Source organism: Centrocercus urophasianus, unplaced genomic scaffold, assembly GCF_019232065.1.
Source record: "Centrocercus urophasianus isolate 14NV4802_14NV808 unplaced genomic scaffold, USGS_Curo_1.0 seq_24, whole genome shotgun sequence".
Taxonomy (NCBI): domain Eukaryota; kingdom Metazoa; phylum Chordata; class Aves; order Galliformes; family Phasianidae; genus Centrocercus; species Centrocercus urophasianus.
Window position 1 is genome coordinate 2,352,784 of NW_024884800.1, and position 20,722 is coordinate 2,373,505.

At 59.7% G+C, this 20,722-nt stretch overlaps 4 protein-coding genes across 6 annotated transcripts; all 4 read left to right on the forward strand.

Moving 5' to 3' along the window:
- The first annotated feature begins 759 nt into the window (after nt 1-759).
- On the forward strand, nt 760-4,655 carry SNX12 (sorting nexin 12). The gene is made up of 4 exons (XM_042825064.1): nt 760-944; nt 2,120-2,215; nt 2,414-2,538; nt 3,001-4,655. Exons 1-4 carry the CDS (start codon nt 780-782, stop codon nt 3,101-3,103), a joined length of 489 nt encoding a protein of 162 aa, XP_042680998.1. The 5' UTR covers nt 760-779; the 3' UTR covers nt 3,104-4,655.
- Nucleotides 4,656-4,816: 161 nt separating this feature from the next.
- On the forward strand, nt 4,817-8,136 carry LOC122163842 (translation initiation factor IF-2-like). The gene is made up of 8 exons (XM_042825366.1): nt 4,817-5,348; nt 5,425-5,547; nt 5,884-6,009; nt 6,351-6,404; nt 7,064-7,152; nt 7,526-7,598; nt 7,716-7,787; nt 7,941-8,136. The coding sequence occupies exons 1-8, from the start codon at nt 4,817-4,819 to the stop codon at nt 7,994-7,996; spliced, it is 1,125 nt and encodes a 374-aa protein (XP_042681300.1). The 3' UTR covers nt 7,997-8,136.
- A 105-nt stretch (nt 8,137-8,241) lies between these two features.
- Nucleotides 8,242-17,008, forward strand: SLC7A3 (solute carrier family 7 member 3). Of its 3 annotated transcripts, none has more exons than XM_042825424.1 (12): nt 8,242-8,333; nt 11,726-12,120; nt 12,313-12,471; nt 12,540-12,720; nt 12,828-12,940; nt 13,534-13,756; nt 13,925-14,064; nt 14,144-14,246; nt 14,679-14,890; nt 15,275-15,441; nt 15,663-15,771; nt 15,898-17,008. In XM_042825424.1, the coding sequence occupies exons 1-12, from the start codon at nt 8,308-8,310 to the stop codon at nt 16,032-16,034; spliced, it is 1,965 nt and encodes a 654-aa protein (XP_042681358.1). In that variant the 5' UTR covers nt 8,242-8,307; the 3' UTR covers nt 16,035-17,008. The 3 variants fall into 3 exon arrangements, with proteins under 3 accessions (XP_042681358.1, XP_042681359.1, XP_042681360.1); XM_042825425.1 differs by lacking the exon at nt 8,242-8,333 and adding an exon at nt 9,438-9,478; XM_042825426.1 differs by lacking the exon at nt 8,242-8,333 and adding an exon at nt 10,472-10,547.
- Nucleotides 17,009-17,689: 681 nt separating this feature from the next.
- Nucleotides 17,690-19,922, forward strand: LOC122163789 (serine protease 23-like). The gene is made up of 2 exons (XM_042825282.1): nt 17,690-17,989; nt 18,393-19,922. Exons 1-2 carry the CDS (start codon nt 17,925-17,927, stop codon nt 19,456-19,458), a joined length of 1,131 nt encoding a protein of 376 aa, XP_042681216.1. The 5' UTR covers nt 17,690-17,924; the 3' UTR covers nt 19,459-19,922.
- Nucleotides 19,923-20,722: the final 800 nt, after the last annotated feature.

Genomic DNA, 20,722 nt, shown 5'->3' on the forward strand with positions numbered 1-20,722 from the left:
CCGCCGCACCGCGCCCCGCCGGGCCTGACGCGCTCCGCGGCGGCGCATGGGCTCGGCCCACGGCCCCTTTGTCAACCCCAAACCCTCCGCCGCCACCGCCGCGCCGCTCTGTTTACCAGGGAGCAGCAACGCGCGGTGCGCGTGCGCGCGAGGGGCACGCTGGGAAATGTAGTCCTGGCGGGACAGCGGCGCGTGGCCGAGAGCGGGAGGCGGACTACAACTCCCGGTGAGCACCGCGCCGGAGGGGCGGGGAGATGGAGGCGTGGCTCCGACGAGAGAGCGTGGCAGGCGGTGCGGCAGCGCGCCTACAGCTCCCAGCGGGCGCCGCGGCGGCCCCGCTTACATAACCGAGCCCTCACCCACTTTGTGCCCCTTTCGTGGGCCTTGTGTGTCTCGTGAGGAGATGGTTTCGTTCTGACACCACCCCGCCAGGGATGGGAGCACGGCGTCGGGACGGGAGCGGCGCTCAAAGCGCGATGGGCCCGAACGCGTTCGTTGTATTAATCAGGTTCCGGGGCCCCGGCGAGCATACAGATTCTGGGGTTGTGATCGTCTGCGCCCTGTGATATGAATACTTACTCTCGTTATGCAGGCGCCATGCGAGTGACGTCTCAATTCGCACGAGTAGGGTGGCCTCGGCCGCCCGGTACTCTGGATAAACCCTGCGTTATGCAGGCGGCGGGCGGGCGGCGGGGCGTTACGCGCGGGCGGGGCAACGCGGGCTGCGGCAGCGGCCGGGCCGAGCCGGGCGGGGCGGCGGCGGCGGCGGCGGCACCACCATGTCGGAGGCGGCGGTGGCGGACACCCGGCGTCTGAACGCCAAGCCGCAGGACCTGACGGACGCGTACGGGCCGCCCAGCAACTTCCTGGAGATCGACATCTTCAACCCGCAGACCGTGGGCATGGGCCGCGCCAGATACACCAGCTACGAGCTCCGCATGAGGGTGCGGCCCTCGCGGGGGCCTGGGCGGGCGGGGGGCGGCCCAGCAGGGCGTGAGCGCGGCCTGGGCCGGGGGTTGCGGTCCTACGAAGGCCTTTCTCCTCACAGCCGTGCGCTGGGAGCTGGAGTTCGTAGGATTGAAACGCGCTCCCTCTGGGCTGCTGTGGTGCCGGCGTTGCCTTCTGTCACAGCGTGGTTTGACTGCCGAGCGCCTTTCAGAAGAATTGGGTGTTTGTTTATTTCGCCTTAATTCTGGGTATTCCTGCTAGAGAGATGGCAGCGAGCAGATCTTTGGCTGAAAGCGGTTCGTGCAGAGATGCTTTGAAAGCAGTTTCATTCTGCAGAGCTGATCGGGATATCATAGAATCGTTTGAGTTGGAAGGGACCCTTAAGGGTCATCTGGTCCAACTCCTCTGTGATGGACAGGAAAATTCCCAGCTTGACGAGGTTGCTCAGGGCCTGGTCTGTATGTAGTTAGCTGTTAGCTGCTGTTGCAGCAGTACCTGTGTGTGTCTGGGTGCTGCGTGTCAGGAGGTTGCGCTGCCTCCGCTCCCATGATGATTCAGAATGTATTGATAGTGCAAAGGTGAAGTTTGAGGAGCTGTCAGTCTTCAGGCTCTTGGAGTCAGGAAGAAGGAAGGGGAGCTGCTGCAGGTTCCTCCAGCGGCACGGGGCAAATAGGAGAAAGCTGCTCATCTGCTGGGACTGGCAGTCTTTTCAGAGGAGACTGTAGCACAAGGTTTGGCCTTGGGCAGTTAGTTGCAGGGACAAGATTTCCTCCCTTTTTTCTTCCATGGAAACACTGCTGTTGATCGGATCTTTTGGCTGCGAAGCTGTCTTGTAGATCACCTCAAAATGGAGTGAACTCGGGAGGAAAAAAACAATCAGCCTTGTCTGTACTGTAAGCACTGTGTGCCCCTGGGTGCGGAGGGTGTTCCTGAAATAGTAACTTGAGGGGGAGGGAATGGCTGGCTCCAAGTAGCCTAGCAAGTGCTTTCTTGATTGTGAAGGGCTTTGGTGCTTATGTTCTGTCCTGAATAACGAAGCTGGGTGTTCTTGTGACGCGTCCCTCTTGGAGGGGCCTGGTTTTTTGAATGCAGTTTTGGGTTTCAATTGCTTGTTGAAATACTGTCTTGCTTCTGAAGCGCCCTGCAAATTAACTGTTTCTCTTTATTGCAGACAAACCTCCCAATCTTCAAATTGAAGGAGTCGTGTGTGAGGAGACGATACAGTGACTTTGAATGGCTGAAGAATGAGCTGGAGCGAGACAGTAAGGTGAGGTCTTGCTCAGACATGCCTGTTCCTGCAAGTGAGCTGTATGAGAGCAGCTGTAGCAATAATTTTGTCCAGAGGAGAGGCTGTGGTGGGCAGCCACCCGGGCTGGATTTCTGGCCGTGTGAGGAGTGTCAAATGATGAAGGATGCCCTCTCTCAGATGGCAGTTCTGCTGACAGGAGTGATTCTTTGCTTTCAGATTGTAGTGCCACCGCTGCCTGGAAAAGCTTTGAAACGACAGCTTCCGTTCCGAGGAGACGAGGGCATCTTTGAGGAGTCCTTCATTGAGGAGCGGAGACAGGGATTAGAACAGTTTATTAACAAGTAAGCTTGATGCCCTGGGCTTGCTGCCTGCTTGTTCTCCCAGCTGCTGCTGGTAGAAGAGGGTTGTGAGTTGACCAAAAAGGAATCTAGATATGCTAGTGTCATGCTAAAGGATGTTGTCTGCTTCCAGGTAATGAAACCATAGGTCTGAAGCCCCCGTGTAGGTTGTGTTTTGAGAGTGAAGCAAATCTTAGCAGAACAGTTCTGTTACAGAGATCTGCTGGGCAGTGTTGGCTCAGGATGCTCCTGACCTCCTGCTGTGGTGGGGAACTCTCTGCTGAGCATCTTTCTGGCCCTGTTGCACACTGACTCAGTGGCCTTGGACTGAGGCCAGCGTGGCTGTGCTGGGAGCTGCTGGCTGCCCGTGAGCGGAGAGCTGTGCCTCGCTCACTGCCTACAGAAAGTGTGTGCATGGGGTCTCGGTGGTGCCTCTGCTGACCTCTACCTCTGGTTTTCTTCTAGAATTGCTGGGCACCCGCTGGCACAGAACGAGCGCTGCTTACACATGTTCCTGCAAGAGGAGACTATTGATAGGAATTACGTCCCAGGGAAAGTGCGCCAGTAGGAGCACCTGGCACTGTCTTCCTCCATTCCACCCTCCCTCCTGCAAAAATGACATTTATTTTTACACTAAATCTGTCTTCTCTGAACCAGCTTTTCCTCTCTTGAACCTCCCAGTTTGTTCAGTATTTTCCTCTTTTGTAACTGGCAGCAGCTTGTTCTTCTGGGCTGTGGTCTTGGCCTAAAGGTATGAAGATTTATGCAAGTGAATGTGTTGTCCCACACCTAACGGCAGGTGTGGATAGGTGTGGAGCAGGAACTTGCTTGTGGCATTATGGTGTAGGAGCTGCCTCTCTCCCTGTACAGAAAGGTATGAGATGACCTTCACTCCCCTGTCCATGCAGCCCAAGCTTCTCTGCAGGAGACTCTGAAGAATAGCAATTGTCATGTTGGTCAGTGATTGCATCAGGTATTAGAGTTTTAGTAAGGCTTATCCAAAACAGTGAGTAGGTGCCTGGGTGTTTTGGTCCCTCGTCCACCCCATTCACCCTGCATGAAACCCCCATTCTTCACTGTCTGGAAGTGCAGAGGCCCAAGATTTACTCCAACCCTGCGCTCAGCCTCCTGCATTACAGACCCGTGTGCTGTGGTAGTGTCAGCCCCTCTCCTTTCTCGCTTGCTGCAGGCAGCTCAGGGGGTTCCCACGACGTTTGCTCTCCTGGTGCTGTGTGTGAGCAGGTCGCTGTGTGGAAGCCGGGCAAGCCTGGCCTCTCGCAGTGTTGGCTCGAGCTTTAAAAATGCATTGACGTTTTTAGTTCAGCTGAGCTGTGGTGACCTCCTCCTGTGCCCCAGCTGCAGAAGGGGGAGCTGGGTCTGGCTGAGGAGCAGGAGGTGGCCGTGGCTGTGGTGCAGCGGTGGTGACAGGTGACAGCAGCTGGCTGCTGCAGGAGGAGCCCAGCGTGAGGGTGGCACCACCTCTCCACTAAGGGACAGCGGGAGCTGCTGGGTTCAGTTCTGGGTTAATCAGTTGGCATGGAACAGGATAAGGACTGAGGGATTTTTGTCTTTTCTCCGTTTTGCAATGAACTAGACAGCGACAGCGTGCAAGGTACAAGGCTGATCAGGGAACCGTCCAGGGCTTGCGAGCAACTTGCTGCACCAGAACTGTCCTTTGGAGACCCCTCTGGCTGTCATGGCTGTATGGTGTGAGGCTCAGGGACTCCTCAGGTCAATGCTGGCAGCTTTGTGGGCACTCCTTCAGGTTGCGGCATGCGTAGAGCCTCTCTCAGAGCCCAGACCCATGGCGGCTGTCCCCCGTTCCTGCCAGGCTCCCTGCCGTGCTCACCCCTACGGCCTCCGTAGTGTCCCCTGGGTGTTCTGACGGCCTGATGCTGAGAGTGAGGGGTGCGGCTGAGAGATGAGAAGGGGCCGAAGCCAGGATGGAGCTGCTCGGGGACCGCGTGGCTGCTGGAAGTCCTTTGTCCCCATCGGCCCCTGCTTGGAGGGAGGGTCCCCTCGTCCTGCGCGTCCCGCTGCGGGGCAGCCCCCAGCCGGTTGTCCCACTCTGTCCACTGTACCCTCCCGGTTCCGTTCGCATTAAACCACTGTGAAGCCAAGTCTCCGCCTCGTCCTGCGTGCAGCGGGGCGGGTGGGGGGGGGCGGGGCGGGGCAGCGGGAGGGCCTCCCGCGCGGCAGGGGGCGCTGAGCAGCGGAGAAGCACGGGCGGCCTTCCCGCCGCCAGGGGGCGCTCGTGCGGCGGAAGCGGCGGGGAGGCGCGATGTCGCGGGCGGGGCGGCCGGCGCTGCGGCGCGGCTCTCCGAACTGCCCCGACCTGCTGCGGGATGGGGCTGGCGGCTCTGCGCTCTCCCCGTTTTACCGCAGTTTCTTCGAGGATGAGTGCCGCACCATCGCCGCCCGCCTGCTCGCGGGCTCCGCCGCCGCTCCCGGTCCTTCTCCCGACCCGGCGGATATCGGCGTGCCGTGGTCGCCCTCCGCCGGTCTCGTCACCTCCACGCCCCTCGAGTCCTCGCCGCTCCCCGCCGCGGGCAGCCCACCCGGATCCGCCTTCCTCAGCCGCTCTCGCGGGGCTCCGCGGCGCCTCGTTTTGCCCCGTGCCTCGGGATGCTCCCGCCCGGCCCGCCCGCAGCCCCGCAGGGTCGGGCGGTTCCCCCCCGGCCGGCTCCCTGCCCGCTCCCCGGGCCGCGCTGCTGGAAAGCCGTCCCTGGCCCGGCGGGTATCTGCGGGGCTGGAGCCACGAGGGGCTGGCAAAGGGCCCGGTGCCCCCGCTACCGAGCTGCCCGTGCCCCCAGGTGAGCCGAGCCCCGAGGGCGGTGCCCGCTTTGCCGTAAGGTTGCAGCACAGCCGCTCTTCTCCCTTCCCCCGCAGGTGCCAAGCTGAAGGCGATGCCGGCTGCCAGGTCCAGGCTACGGCATCCCACCAACGGGGCCTCGCAGCTGGCACTGCCGTCCACCGGGCCCAAGGCTCCGCACCGGGACAAAGCGGCAGAAAGTAATTGTGCAGTGATGGGGGATCTTGGAGGGTCGATGCTGCATCGAGAAGGGAGAAGAGGGAAGGCCTGGGCTGCAGCACGGAGAGTGGGGAGTGGGGAGTCCGTGGCAGCAGTGCAAGTAGGAGCCCAGGGCTCGAGGCTGTGCTGTGAGTGCTGTGCTGGCGCTGCTCGGTGCTCTGTTGGCTCAGTATCTCTTATGGGCCCGTGGGTGTCGGGTGCTGGTGCTGCTGGGCCTGGCAGAGCCCTGAGCTGACCGAGGAGGGGCGCGGTGTGGCTGGCTTGCGGCTGTCCCTGCGGTCCCTGCAGTCCCTGGACCTGATGTTCCTCTTCCGTAGCTGCTGGCAAGGCTGGGGGCCGCAGACAGCCCCCTCGGAGGCTTCCCACCGCGATTCCTACCGTGGCTTCTCGCTCCCGATTGCAGCCAGCGGGAAAAGTGGCTTCCTCCAAGCACACTTACCTAGGTAAAGGGGGAGTGGGCTGGGCAGAAGCCTTCGAGGTTCCAGCGTTGTAGCAGGGAGGAGAGGAGCTCCTTTTGGGGAGGTTATTCGGGTCTCGGCTTCAGAGTCCAAGGCTGGTCCTGACTGAGGACAGGAGGGGGCAGTGTGTGCGTGGGCTCGGGTGAAGCATTGAAACAGAGCAGCGAGGCTGCATGGAGTTCCTTTCCCTGGAGAGGCACTAAGAAAGCGCCTGAATAAATCTGCTGCTCTAGGTCATTCGCAGGACAGGGTTTCTGCCTGCTGTCTGGGCGTTCTCTGAGCAGTGCCTGATGCTCTTCATTTTTGTCTCCCTGGTCGTGCTTCAGAATCGCCTCCTCAGGAACCGGTGTGCAATAGGACCCGAGACCTGATGGAAAATGGTGAGAACAAAGAATGGCTGTTTTCAGCATGGATTGCCATAGGAGTGGGTGAGCAGAACAGAGGCTTGGTCCCACGCAGGAATGCAGCGCTTTGCCTGCAGCCTGCTGGGCTCAGCCTGTCCCTGAAGCTTTCCTGGCCAAGTTTGATGGGGTCCTGGGCAGCCTGATGGTGGGTGACAAACCTGTCCATGAAAAAGGGTGGAACTGGGTGATGTTTAAGGTCCCTTTCAACCCAAACTGTTCTGTGACTATTTCTCCTTGCTGCTGAAGGCCAGCTGCAAACCAGCTGCCTGTGATCATGCTGTAATGGGAAGAATCTGCATTTATGTATTGGATTCTGTTGGATTTTATGCCTTTTGCCTGGGGCGTAAGGAGAGGGGCAGCCATTCAGGGCAGCTGGCAGCCTCATGTTGGGGAGTGTTACTCTTCCTGTAGCTCTGTGTCCCCCTGTGCTGGCTGCTCCTTGCACCCTTGTGGGAGCCGCTTCTCCCCACTGTAGGCAGCACCTGAACAGGCCAGGCCAGCAGCAGCTGTGGGGCTGGAGGGGCTCAAAGGCCTTTTGTTCTCCTGTGCAGCTTGTCTGGAGCAGCTCTATGTCCTGACTGAACAGAGGCTGGAGGCTGTGGCAGTTACATTTCTAGTGAAAACTCTTTTTACAGATAAAGCCGACCAGACGTGGGTGTGTGTGGGGTCCCCTTATCTCAGTGCACTGCACCCTGGCTGTGGGGAGGCAGCCTGTGCTGCCCAGGTAAGAGCCAGCTGTGTGCTGCCCCATGAACTCAATGCACCCTGGGGCTTGGGCTGAAGAGGTGGCAGGCAGTGGAGTGCCCGGGGCTGCCAATTTCTGAGCTGGCACCTGAGCCTTTCCCTGCTGTTTACACAAGGCCTCGTGCATTTTGCTTCACGCTTTACATCCTCTCTGGTGCTCAGGGCACTGCAGGCTTCTGCTCAGTTAATTTCTAAGGGACTTTTGAGACATTCACCCCCATATGGCTTGTATCACGGTCACTTTTATACATCCTGACATTTTGGATGTGTCCCAGTATGCGGTCAGGAGAACCTGTGCTGGGGCTGGGCTGCTGCATGGGTCACTGCATCCCCTGACACCCTGCCCTTGCCAGCCTGCAGGTTGCCAGCTGTCCCAGGAGCTGGAGCACATGAAGAAAGAGCTGGAACAAGTGAAAGGGGAGCTAGGTATGTGGTGCTGGCTGCTTTGGGGGTGGAACAGGAGCTCTGCTACTGCCCTAAGAGTTCTGAGGGTGAGGTGTTCGGGCTTAATGCTTAATGCACTGACTTGCCTCCTTCCCCCAGCTGATAAGACTGCCCAGTGTGAAGCCTATTGTCAGACAATCTCCTCCTTGCAGGCTCAGCTCAGAGCAGCAGGTACGTCCTCTTGCTGGGTGAGCCCTCGTTTCTGTGCAGGTTGCAGGGATGCTCTGGTGATCCCTTGCTGGGTATCAAAGTCACCAAGGGCTGCTGGGTGGAAGGGACAAAGCTTGCGGCCTGAGTGCTGGGAATGCTGCTCTTGTTCCCCAGGAATCTGTCCAGAAGATGCTGCAGAGGATAAGAACAGCATCTGGGAGAGAAACTGACAGCTTCCCCCAACACATGGGACAGATGGCACAGACCTGTCCAGGCACCTGAGCTGCTGGGCCAGTGATATTTATGGAGCACTTACACAAATGGATGTTTTTAACTCCTTGTATTCCAAATAAAAATGTCTTTTCTTGCAGTGCGCTTGCTGTCTGCTCTTGGAGGGCCAGTGCTCTGTGCTGCCTGCTCTTCTCCAAGGGGCTGGGCAGAAAGGAGCTCTTTCTCAGACTTCTTACCAGGCCAGATCTGGGTCTGCTGCATGCAAGGAGGAGGTGGTTGGTGATGGTGGACTGAAGCACAGCCTGGCTGCATGCAGACCTTTCTGGACAAGTCCAGGTACGTCTGAGAAGGATACTTGGACATGTGCTGGTGACACCATGGCAGTGAGAGGCAGCTGTGTGAGGAGGTTTCTGCCTTAACCTTGTTCTTGCTGGAGGCGAGAAGAGTCAGTTCTTTCTGATGGCACATTTGGCTTCTGTGGCTGTTAGCTGCTTCTTACCAGTTTAGCTGGTGGTTTGTGTGTTGGGCACGGAAGTAGAACATGGGGCTCAGCTCTTCCTCATTCCTGCCTGCGGGTGCGGGAAGCACTGCTTGCAAGCCCTGCCATGCTGCTTTCTACCTGTGGTAGGTTGGCGTGGGTGCCTCATCTGACTGCATGGCATCTGAGTGAGGCCCTGCAGAGCCCTGCTGCGTTGTGCTGGCAGCACCCTGGGGTTGGGCAGGGCAGGTCGGTGTGCTCCTGCTCCCCTCTTGTCTCAGGCTGCTGTTTTTGGCCGCCCCTGAGTGTCACAGGCAGCCCCTGTCCCTTCCTGGGGTGGCTGTGTCCCTTCGCTCATGGGACAGCTGCTGGGGATGCTGTCCTCTGCCTCCCACCTCTGCTTTGCTCGTGGGAGGTGATGGGGCTCCAAGGGCTGATTTAGGGCTGCTTCTGCAGAGCTTTTGTCTCCCTTTCTGGCCTGGAGCTGCCTGCACTCCCACATCGTGCTGGCTAAGCAAGCGCTGCTGCTGCTGCCTGCCTTCCTGCAGCTCCTGTTGGGACTCGTGCTTGGCTCGCTCTGCACCCCCAGGCTGGTCCAGGGCCCTGCATTGGATGAGATGAGGCACCGTGAGGATGAACGGGAGCCGTACGGGAGGTGCGGAAACAAGCGGGCGGGCCGTCCTGCTCCGTGCCCCAAAGCATCATCCGGAGGGCTGCTGTCGTAGAACGATTTCTTGCAACAGGCGAGTCCCAGTGGCGTCAGCCCGGTTCTGTGTGGGTATTTCAGGGGCCGGGCATTTCCCCACAGCGCCGTGCCGGGGCTGCCCCGCCGCCGCCCCATTGCAGCCCCCGCAGAGCCGCTGCCCGCGCACCGAAGGGAGCACGGCTTAAGCGTGGCCGCGCCACGTTGGCTGTGGCAGCCCGGGGGGGGGGGGGGAAGGGAGGGGCAGGAAGCACGGCGGGTGCCGGTAGTGAGGCTGCACGGGGCGACCGTACCGACAGCGTGAGTCCGTTTCCTTTCTTACGGGAGCGGCGTGGGGGGGCGGAGGGCGCAGTTCATTCATTCGTCTGAGCGGGAAGAGCGAGGTCACCGCCTGCGTCACATCCAAAATGCCGCCTCGCCGTTCCATCGCGTTGAGCTCACGGGTTTTTTTTCCGAGAGCAGCCTTTTGTTTCCCCAACCTCCGGGGCGAGGTGGGGCGGATGGGCCGGGACCCGCAACACCCTGCCCTGCTGCGAGCCCCCCCGGGAGCTCGGCGCCCTGCATGGGGGGGCTGGCCGCGTTCTAGCAGCGCTGCTGAACGAACGACATAGCAGTGCCCGATTGCATCAGGAGAGCTTTCCGGGTCGGGGGGGGGGGGGGGGAGGGAGGGCTGCCGGGTGCCTCGCTGCTGCCGTAAGGAAAAAGGCGTAGCTCCCAGCAGTTCTCCGGCGATGGTTCTTCCCCGTCCCCGCACCGCCTGTTGCTGCCCGTTTCTCCGCCGTGTGTCGGCAGAGGAGCGGTGTGCGCGCAGCCTGGCACCCGTTGCCCGCACAGCACGTGGCCGTCGGGCTGAGCCCCGCCGGACCGAGCTGTGCCCCACGGCGACCCCCCACGGCCCCAAGCAGCCCCAGGGCATGTGGGCTCTGGGAGACCTCAGCCACCCCGACGCGGCAGTCCGCGGGGTAGCACCGCACTGCTGCCGCTCCGCTTTTCCCCTTTGCTTCGGGTTCGGGGCGCTCCGCAGCATCGCGGGATCCCGGTCCCGTCTTCTTTTTGTTTTTTTTTTCCCCCTTCTTTAAATCTGCCATTTTGGGGGGATCGGTGCAGGCAGGACGGACTGGCCGTGATGTTGGGTGCCCACAGCTCCGCTCAGGGCCGGGATGGAAGGATGGACGGATGGACGGGGCGGGCTTCACCTCCGAGCCCGACGACAGCAGGGGCGGGGCGGGGCGCGGTGGGACGCCGGCTCAGGAGGGGAGGAGGGCTGGATCATCGCCTCGGCGCGCTCGCAGCGGGAGAAGCCGCTCTGCTCCCCGACCGTGCGGACAGCAGAGCCGGGGCGGAGCGCGGCGAGACCCGAACCGTGCCGGTGAGTCGCTGCGGGCCGGGCGTTTGCGAGCACAACGGGTGCCGCTCCCGTCAGCCCCGCGGTGCGGAGGACGGGCTGCCGTCGATGTCGGTGCGGGTTGCTGCCCGCCCGTCCGAACGGCGCTGTTAAGGCGCTCTTCGTGCTTCCTGCCCCGCGCCTTCCCGCGCTTTCTGTGCCGCTCCGCGCGGAGAGACGGGACGAGGAAGTTCCGTACCGACAGCGTGCGGGCGGCGGAGCAGCACAACGGGCTCCCCGGCGACTGCGGGGCTCCTGAGCTGGGGATGTCCAGGACCCGGCTGTAGAACGTGCTGGAGGAACCTGCGTTAGGGCTGGGACTCCGTGACCCCCAAGGTCCTCCCCAAGCCCCGTGATTCTGTCAACGTGGGCATAGAATAGAGTTATAGAATCCTAGAATGGCCTGGGTGGAAAAGGATTGGGTTGAAAAGGATCATCTGGTTTCAACCCCCTGCTATGTGCAGGGTTGCCAACCAGCAGACCAGGCTGCCCAGAGCCTTATCTCCCACTCTGTGCCCATTCCCCACAGGCAGCTCCATGGGGTGCTTGTGATCCAGAGCGTTTTTGGGGATAGCTGAGTGTGGGGCTGGGGGCGGCACATTGAGCCCATGCACGGCCCTGGGGCGCGGGCTGTGTGCGTGCAGGGGATGCGTGCTGGGAGCCTCGAGCTGTGCTCACTGCGTGTCTGGCCATGCATCCCCAGTGAGGCTGCAGTGCTGATGTTGGGAGGAACAAATGCATTCGTGTGACTCAGCCCAGCGCGTTTGGTCTCCCTGCCTTTGCTTTTGCGCACACCCACACGCACCTCATTGGGAGGGTTGTGCCAAGCAGTCAAGTTTGGGCCGATGGGGAGTTGCTCAAAGACAGCGGGGCAAGCTCTGAGATGTGCCCAGGCCCTCGGGGCTGGGACCACACAGTGTTTAAGGAGCCCATTTTGTGCTGTGGACTCGTGCTGGGTTTGTCTCCGGCTCGCTTTCCTGGTTGTGCAGGTGGGTGTGCAGCCCTGCACTGCTGGTCTCCATCCCAGTGATGTGCCTGGGGCTCTATGCCCATGGGTCAGCCAAGGGACTGCTGCTCCCGCGGGGTGGCAGTGGCATTGCTGCATGCATTCAGCTCCATGAGGGATGCTGAGTTTCACGCTGTTACAACAACTTCTCTTGCAGGGCTTCTGAGCAGCGAGAAGACAAAATGTTCGGGGGAAAAATGAGCAGCCTTGGGAAGAAGCTGATCCGCCGGCGCGTGGTGGACCTGAGCTCCGAGGAGACGCGCTTTGCTCGCTGCCTCTCCACGCTGGATCTCATCGCCCTGGGAGTGGGCAGCACGCTGGGTGCTGGTGTGTACGTGCTGACCGGGGAAGTGGCCAAGGATACGGCCGGTCCGTCCATCGTCCTCTGCTTCCTGGTGGCCGCGCTGTCATCGATACTGGCCGGGCTCTGCTATGCAGAGTTTGGAGCCCGCGTCCCCAAGACCGGCTCTGCCTACCTCTACAGCTATGTCACGGTTGGTGAGATCTGGGCTTTCACCACCGGCTGGAACCTCATCCTGTCCTACGTGATAGGTACGTGGCTCTGCCGGATGGGGCTGGGAAGTGTGGGGCCGGCATGCGTCCCGGTGAGCAGCACCATAGCGGGGCAAGGGAGCAGGGTGCAGGCTGGGTGCTTTGGGGATCCGCATGGCTGCGTGATGGGGTTGGTGCTGCTCTGACTTGTGTGCAGGGCTCGGACCGACAAGCAGCTTTGCTGTTGGCCAGGCACAGCCAGCGTGGCCCGAGCCTGGAGCGCGGCGTTCGACAACATCATCGGCAACCAAATCTCCACCTTCTTCATGAACAAGACCACGCTGCACCTGCCGGGGGTGCTGGCCGAGCGCCCGGACTTCTTTGCGCTGATCCTGATCGCGTTGCTCACTGGTGAGTGTCGGAGCGGCTCGGCGGCACCGCGGTGATGCAGTGCAGCCTGTTCACCCCTTGATCCCCAGCACTGCTGACCTTCGGCGTCAGCGAGTCTGCCCTGGTGAACAAAATCTTCACGGCGGTGAACCTGCTGGTGTTGGCCTTCGTTTTCATCGCCGGCTGCATCAAGGGAGACATCAAGAACTGGCAGCTCACGGTGGAGGATTACATCAACCTCACGCACTCCGATGAGCCGGAGGAGGTCAGGTGAGGATAGTGAGTGTGCCACGACGGAGCCTGGCTAGCGCTGCGTGGCACAAGGCTGGTACCGTGTTGTGTGTTGATGTCCCAGCTGCTGTCCTCCCTTCTTCCAGAATAAAAGCCTTTGGCTCCGGTGGGTTTGTCCCCTTTAAGCTGGAAGGGGTCCTGATGGGTGCTGCCACGTGTTTCTACGCCTTCGTGGGTTTCGACTGCATCGCCACCACAGGTAGGGAATGCCCGGAGCGGGGCAGCTGCTGGAGCTGCTCGGGGAGGAGCGCGGTGCTCCCTGCTGCTGTGGGAACAGCCCGGCCCCAGCTGCACTGCACAAAGCGCCTCGGCTGCCCATATCAAAGGCTCCCTGTGAGGTGTGGTGAGAACAGAGCTGCAGGGAGCCTTCCAGCTGCAGAGCCCAGTGCTGGGAATTGCTGCTGCTTCTGCTTATTTCCTGGCCTCAAGCAATATTAGATTTTTTCTTAAAATGTCGGTTCTGCATGAACTTAGTTGCTCTGGTGTGCGGGGAGCCCTCTTCATTTCCTCTCCTTCCCCCAGGACTGCTCAGCGGGTTGCTGGTACAGGCTGTTCTGCACAGCCTCTGTGCCTCCCTGCAGCCTCCTCCGCTGGCTGCAGAGCCTCTGGTGGGGAGTGCAGTGCTGCAAGGAGAAAAGCTCAAGGCAGAGGGCACCGAGGGTGCATTGCTGCATTGCTACACCAGTGCTTATGCAGAGAGCTGGACTTACCAGGAGCTGCAGGCTGGGGTGTGGGGCTGGGCACGGCCGCAAGTATGGATGGGGACGGACTCTGCCTCTTTCCTCCACATAGGGGAGGAAGCCAGGAACCCGCAGCGCTCCATCCCCATCGGCATCATTGTGTCCCTCCTCATCTGCTTCGTGGCCTATTTCGGGGTCTCTGCAGCCCTCACGCTGATGGTTCCCTACTTCCTGCTGAACAAGAAGAGCCCGCTGCCCGAGGCTTTCAAGGCGGTGGGCTGGGAGCCCGCCCGCTATGCTGTTGCCATTGGCTCGCTCTGTGCACTCTCCACCAGGTAGGTCCAACTTCTCTTTGTGGCATCACCCGGCCTGGCACAGGGCTGGGGATACCTGTCCCAGGCTTTGCCCTGTGTGACTTCCATCCTTCCCTGGCACAAGCCAGTTCCTTCCCCTCATAACTGCTGGCCCTCTGGCCAGCTCTGAGCCACTTCTCCCCACGGCAGCTTGCTGGGCTCCATGTTTCCCATGCCACGTGTGATCTACGCCATGGCAGAGGACGGGCTGCTCTTCAAATTCCTCTCCAGAATCAACAGCCGCACCAAGACTCCTCTCTCGGCCACCATCACCTCAGGGCTGCTCGCAGGTGACACTCCTCATGGCCATCGTGCTCTCAATCGCCCTGCAGCCCAGGGCTGTGCTCATGCTTTCCATCCTCGTTGCAGCGGTGTTGGCCTTCCTGCTTGACCTGAAAGACCTGGTGGACCTCATGTCGATCGGCACACTGCTGGCTTACTCCCTGGTCGCTGTGTGTGTGCTCATCCTCCGGTGGGTGCCACCTCTTATGCCAAGTGTCCCTTCACCACGGTCCCTTGGGTGGATGCACCTTGTAGACAGCGTGGGGCTTGCTGCCACGGCTCAAGCCATGAAATAAAGCTGCTTGGGGCATCCAGGCACACCATAAAATCATTGAGGTTGGAAAAAAAAAAGCTAAGATCTCCAAGTCCAACCCCAACCCACCTCACCATGACCATCACTGTGTCCCTCAGTGCCACGTTTCCATGATTCTGGAACACCTCCAGGGATGGTGACCCTACCACCCCCTGGGCAGCTGTGCCATCCATGGGACTGGTGCTTCCCAGCAGGGGTTTGGAGGGAGCAGGAGGGGAACGATGGGTGCTACTGTATCCCTGGGGTTGGAACTTACTTTTCATACTTTGCTGTAGTTCATGCAGCACTGAGCAGATCTGCTGTGTGCAGGTACCAGTCTGGGCAACTGAACTCCCCAAAGGCCATGGAGATGCTGGAGCTGAACGGGAATGAGGAGGAGAGAGTTGTCATGAACCCAAACATCGCTGCCACGGGCACCAAACAGAAGGAGACCCTGTCCCTTACAGCACTCTTCAAGCCATCTGCAGACATTCCCACAGCGCTCTCAGGGCGCATCGTCTACGTCTGCGTCTCAATCATGGGTGAGTGAGTGGGAGGCAGCGGCTCCTGCATGTCCTGCCACATCGCTGGCTCCTTGCTGTGCCAGGGGCTGGGGCGTGTTGGTCCCTGCAGACTTGGGGAGCTTTGATCAATGGTTTCATTGTGCAGGCAGAGCAGGGCAGCCCAGTAAGGTCTGGGGAAGCGCCAGAACTGGGTTTGAGCCCAGCTGAGCACGGGCTTCACTCTGCTTGCCAGGCTGATGAGCTCCTCCTGGCAAAGTGCTTCCCCAGTGCTTTGGGGTGGGTGTTGGAGGACCTGCATGTGACCAGGAGGAGGGGGTGGCTCAGCCCAGCAGCCCACAGGGTGGCAGGGAGGTCAATACAGCCACGTGCTGTGCAGCATGGTGATGGGCTCTTCTCTTGCAGCTGTGCTGGTAACGATCATCTGCGTGGTGCTGACCCTCAAAGTGAAGGCTCTGAAGGAGGCCAGCATTACCTGGATCTTGGTCCTGGTGCTGCTCCTCGTGGCTCTGCTCATCCCCACCATCATCGTTTGGAGGCAGCCACAGAGCAATGCGCGGCTGAACTTCAAGGTGAGTGCAGCCTCCAAGAGCTCTGCTCCTCTCTGCACCCAAGGCTGGTGCGGGATCTGCTGGGCTGGCTGCTGGGCTTCCACCACCCAGTATTGTCTGGAGCCCAGAGACACGGCTCTAAGGCACTGCCCTTGGAATGGAAGCACCCAGGTGGCAGAGCATTCCGTCACCTAGCCAGATCCCTTGGGCATGGCTAAGGTGGCACATCTTGTCTCTCGCAGGTACCTTTCCTCCCACTCCTTCCACTCTGCAGCATCTTTGTTAACATCCTGCTGATGGTGCAGCTGAGTACCGGCACCTGGGTGCGCTTTGCCATCTGGATGGCTGTGGGTAGGTGTTCCAGAGGGCAGTGTGGTGCCCCGAGCCTTGTGGGTATCTCATTTCTCCAGCTTCTGTCTGTTGGTGGCCCGGGGAGGCCGTTCCCTGCCATGTGTCTCATCGCATGAACTTTTGCAGGTTTTATGATATACTTTGGTTATGGCATTCGGAACAGCGTGGAAGGGAAAAATGCAAAAGAGCTTCGAGGTTCCACGACAGAAAACCCTCTACATCACCCCGGGATGGAGCTCAGCCCTGGAGCTGCTGCAATCTGAGAGAGGCGGTGGTTGTGATCAACATCACTACTCGGAGGACTGTCAGTACTGCAGTGCTGGTACGAGACCACAGACTGCTCAGCACAGCCATCCCTTGGGGCCTGAGCCCAGAGTCTGCCGTGCGCTGCCCTTTCCCCTCGCTGAGCAGGGGTCGTGGAGAGGAGACCCCGGGCTGGGGGAATGCTGGTGGCCCGGGGGCTGCTCCACCCCGCCGAGGGGCAATGACACCGATACGGCCCTCCCAGTGTGAAAGCTGCTGTCACATCCTGCTTCTCCTGCCCACGGGACACGTGGTGGTACTGTTGTATTTGTGTCAATGCAAGCGTGACTGAAGTTGACCAGTCCTGGTACTGCCCAGTGCCCTACAGCAGCACAGGGCTCAGCACCCACAGCCCCAATAGAATCCATGCCTGTGCTGAGCCCTGTGCTGCTGGACCCATTCGCTTGGTGTGAACATCACACTCAGCTCCTTGTGATGATGTCTGCAGTGTAGACATGAGTGTCCAACCTTGTATGCCTTGGTACAATTGGAATTTCGGTGTTGATTTTTATACTTATTGAAGTCTAAATGGTTTGTGGTTGTTGTTTTTTAAACTGCTTGGCTCTGTGTTGGTCCAGCTGCATCTCACTTCAATGCCTGTGTCCTGCAGCCTGGGCTGGGGGGCTGGGGCTGTCCTTGCATCTCTATGGGCACATGCTGATGGGAAACAGTGCTGTGGGGCACCCAGCCCCCTACTCCTGGTCCTGGGGTGTGGGATAGCAGTGGGCTGGGCCCTGTGCCACATGACAGTGTGTCATCACGACCCAGTGCTGCTGTAAAGACCTCAGAAATAGCCCCTGGGGCTCCCGCTGGGCCTGCGGGGGAGGCACAGCCAGGAACTGGGCCGAAGACGATTTCCCAGATTCCGGCCTGGTCTCAATCAGCCCTGACAGATTATTTTGTGAAATAAATAAACTAATTTAGGGCAGATGGATCTTACGTGGGTTTGGCGTTTCCTGGCAGCAGAGCAGGGTCAGCGCTCGGCCAGCAGGGAGGGCCCCACGGCTCGGCCCCACGGCTCTGCGGGGAGGAGAGGGGCTGTCACCCCACTGCACCCCACATCCATGTGCACGTCCATGAGCACGGCAGTGCCCACACTTGCTCACGTGGGCAATGCTGTTCCAGCCCCAGGGCAGCATGAAACAGACCTCCACCTCCTTATCCAGCCAGCAGATCGCTGGAGAGGCAGCAATGAGGCCCTGGAGCCTGAGCAAGCTGAAAGCCCTAGGGAAATGCTGCTCCTGCTGCTTTAACTGCTGCCTCGCCAGAGGAGATCCTTCTATAGGGACTGAGATCCTTCTATAGGGACGTGGTGCTCCGTCACATGGAAGGGAGCTGCGGAGATGCTCCTTTTTGGGTGAAGGCATGAACCTTGGCTCATTAACGCCAGGGACGGCTGTGGGGCTTCCCTGGAGCATGGCTCTGCTGGATGAGCCCTGCAGGGGCAGTGGTTGGGGAAATTGGGGATGAGGCCCAGCTGCAGCACGAGGGGTCAGGGTGTGGAGAGCAGAGCTGGTGGCTCTCAGCCTCCCTGCAAAGCTCCACCCCCACTGCTGTGCGACTTTCATAACCCAGCGTGCTGCCACGTGTCTGCACAGACCCCGGCTGCCTTGGGGGACACAGGGCTCATCCTGTGCTCCGGCTGATATGTCCAACTGTGTACGCTGATGGCAGGATGGGAGCAGAGGGCTGAGCAGTGCAGGGAGCTGGGGCTGTAGAGCCTGCCCCATGGACAAGGGGTGGCCCTGGCACATGGGGTGCAGCAATCCACCTTGGAGTTAACACAGGCTGCCTTGTCCTCGCCGCACTGTGACACCAAATACTTCAGCTGAGGTGTAGCCCTGGAACTCATGCACCTTCCTCTCCCCTGTAGGAACAGGGGGACAGAGCTGTCGTCTCCCTCTGCAGGCAGCAGGTACTGTCACACCTCCTCATCCTCCCCGCGGGTCACCGGGTGCTGCAGCTGCTGGGTGGGACGTGTGGTGTTGGCGGGGCTGAGCCCTGGAATCCAGGAGATCCAAGTCAGAGCAGCAGGACTTGCGGCTTGACGGAGGAAACTCATCCACTCGTGGTATTCCTGCAGTACTCCTGCAGCACCGCCGGGCATTGCCATCCTAAAGAGCTGCGGGAGATCAAAGGCTGGGGTAGATTTCTATCATCTTTAGTTAGTCACACAGCTCCAGGCAGCAGCTTAAGCATGCACGACCCAGCAGCTGGTGAGGGGCCACGTGCATGTGATAATCCCCCAGCCGTGAGCTGCAGCAGGTGGCTGGCTCTAATCGGGCAGGCTTAATGGTCTCCTTGCTTTGCCTTTGCAGGTCCGGAAAGATGACTCGCTGCCAGGTGGTTGCCATCCTCCTGCTTTCCTTCCTTCCCAGGACCGCAGCTGGAAGTTCGCTTCCCACCCTCGTTCCCCGGTCCACGGTGCAGCTGGGCAGAGCGCGGTTCTCGGCCCGGCCCGTGCTGGATTTGGCTACACGCTGTGACCAGGCGTGTGTCCGCAGGGAGGCCGCCCTGCTGCCCCAGGACTTCCAGGAGTACCTCTTCTATGAGACACTGTACGCCAACGGCACCCGCACTCTCACCACGGTGGAGCTGAGCCCCGGTGAGAGCAGCACGGACAGGAGGTGGCCGAGGAGGCGCATGCGGCGCAAGCGACAGATTTACGGCACGGATGGGCGGTTTTCCATCAGTGGGAACCACTTCCTGATGGATTTCCCCTTCTCCACCACTGTTAAGATCTCCACGGGGTGCACGGGGGTGCTGGTGTCCGAGCAGCACGTCCTCACGGCTGCCCACTGTGTCCACGATGGCCGAGACTACGTGAAGGGTGCCAGGAGGATCAAGGTGGGCTTCCTGATGCCAGCCAATGGCACGGGGAGGCCGGCGATGCGCTGGGCTCGTGTGCGGCGCACGCAGGTGCCCAAGGGTTGGATCCAAAGCCTCAACTCGGTCAGCATGGACTACGATTACGCCCTTTTGGAGCTGCACAGACCACACCGGCGCCCGCACATGGAGCTGACGGTGGCTCCGGCAGCGGAAGAAATGGCTGGGAAGAGGATTCATTTCTCAGGGTTTGACAGCGACCGGCCGGGAGAGCTGGTGTACCGCTTCTGTGGGGTGGAAGATGAGACGACGCATCTCATCTACCAGCACTGCGATGCCAGGCCTGGCGCATCCGGCTCTGGGGTGTATGGCAAGGTGTGGGATCCCGTGCGGCACAAGTGGGAGAGGAAGGTGATCGGCGTCTTCTCTGGGCATCAGTGGCTGGAAGTGGGGGGGGAGCAGCACGACTACAACGTTGCTGTTCGCCTGACTGCTCCCAAGTTTGCTCAGATTTGTTATTGGATCAGAGGGGACTATAAAAGCTGCCAGAATGAATGAGAACCGGAGCCTTCCTCTTCCCCTCCCCAGTGCAGATGGCTCTGAGTGTGGTGTTGTGAGTGAGAATGAGTGTGAGGAGGAGCATTGCCTGCCAGAACTGCTCCGCTGCTAAACTTAATTCTGTCCCGGAGTGATAGGGTCTCTGCAACACACACGGGATCCAGCGGAGAGACTCAGCTAAGCCTGAAGAGCGTGTACGCTCTTGTGGTGAACTCAGCATCAGACTTCTTTGCTAGAGAGTCAGGTCCGGGCTGCTACCTGCAGCAGGTTAACTGCTAGCAGCTCTTAGAGTCGGTCACTGCATGCCTGTTCCCAGCTGCGCTGTTTCCCTTGGGTCACTTCAGGTGTCTCGGTTTGCTGGCTGTGCTGCCCTGCTCGGCACTGCCCCAGTTCTGTGAGGACAAAGCACTTTTTCTTCTAATGGTGCCTTTGTGTGCCTGATGAAAGATGCCTGAAAAGCAACCCTGGAGCCTGAGGTTTTTGGGCACAGTGCTCCAGCAAGGAGTGCAGCCAGGGCAGGAGGGGCTGCTCCAGCATGCTGGCAGTGCTGGTCTTTGATCACACCCCTGGCAAGGGTGGCTCTTCTGACTGCTGCAGTGTGGTGCCATGTAGGTACCTACGTGCTGCAGCCCAGGCTAAGAGCTGGGATTGCCTACTTACTCGTAAACCTTCTCATCTCTCTTTAATTCTCTGTGGGATGGGTGGCTTTAGAAGGAAGGCATTTACAGCAGCTGTAGTATTTGAGATGGATTCTTTTAAGCAAATACGTGTATTTGAATAAATGTCAGCACAAATCTCTTTGCAAACGTTACGCCGAAAGGGGAACGGTGCACAGCTTGCCAACACTGGTCTGGGACCTGCTGGAGAAGGGAGGTATCTCCCTCCAGGCAAAGATGAGCAGGACAAGCAGACCTGTGCAGAGAAGAAATTGCAGTGTTTTGGGAAGCAGGGACAGACATGCCTGCCACAATCATGGAACAGCCCACGCAGCTGCTCGACTGAACAGATTTCTGCATGTTCTGTCACACACGTAGGAACTACATGACCAACAGGGCATATCAGGGGCAAACCCAGAGCTTGCCTTGTCTCCGTACCTCATATAAATGAGATTCTGTTGCTACCAGAAGAGTTTCACAGCAGATTTCCCTGTTTTTCTCTCATCTTCTGCTAGCTGTTTGCCCAAGCAATTTTTCTGTGTAATCCATATCCCCCCAAAGGACCTCATGTGATGCTGCTTTGCCAGGCTGGGCAGACAACTGCTTAG

What these genes read in the sequence shown, in the direction of transcription:
- LOC122163789 (XM_042825282.1), top strand. Translation starts at nt 17,925, where the DNA reads ATGCACCTTCCTCTCCCCTGTAGGAACAGGGGGACAGAGCTGTCGTCT. An exon ending in TCTCCCTCTGCAGGCAGCAG is followed by an intron (nt 17,990 to 18,392) that starts GTACTGTCACAC and finishes TTGCCTTTGCAG; the next exon opens with GTCCGGAAAGATGACTCGCT.
- LOC122163842 (XM_042825366.1), top strand. Translation starts at nt 4,817, where the DNA reads ATGTCGCGGGCGGGGCGGCCGGCGCTGCGGCGCGGCTCTCCGAACTGC. An exon ending in CTCCAAGCACACTTACCTAG is followed by an intron (nt 6,010 to 6,350) that starts GTAAAGGGGGAG and finishes GTCGTGCTTCAG; the next exon opens with AATCGCCTCCTCAGGAACCG. An exon ending in AGGCAGCCTGTGCTGCCCAG is followed by an intron (nt 7,153 to 7,525) that starts GTAAGAGCCAGC and finishes TGCCCTTGCCAG; the next exon opens with CCTGCAGGTTGCCAGCTGTC.
- SLC7A3 (XM_042825424.1), top strand. Translation starts at nt 8,308, where the DNA reads ATGCAGACCTTTCTGGACAAGTCCAG. An exon ending in CATCCTGTCCTACGTGATAG is followed by an intron (nt 12,121 to 12,312) that starts GTACGTGGCTCT and finishes GCTGTTGGCCAG; the next exon opens with GCACAGCCAGCGTGGCCCGA. An exon ending in TGCCATCTGGATGGCTGTGG is followed by an intron (nt 15,772 to 15,897) that starts GTAGGTGTTCCA and finishes GAACTTTTGCAG; the next exon opens with GTTTTATGATATACTTTGGT.
- SNX12 (XM_042825064.1), top strand. Translation starts at nt 780, where the DNA reads ATGTCGGAGGCGGCGGTGGCGGACACCCGGCGTCTGAACGCCAAGCCG. An exon ending in AGCTGGAGCGAGACAGTAAG is followed by an intron (nt 2,216 to 2,413) that starts GTGAGGTCTTGC and finishes CTTTGCTTTCAG; the next exon opens with ATTGTAGTGCCACCGCTGCC. An exon ending in TTAGAACAGTTTATTAACAA is followed by an intron (nt 2,539 to 3,000) that starts GTAAGCTTGATG and finishes GTTTTCTTCTAG; the next exon opens with AATTGCTGGGCACCCGCTGG.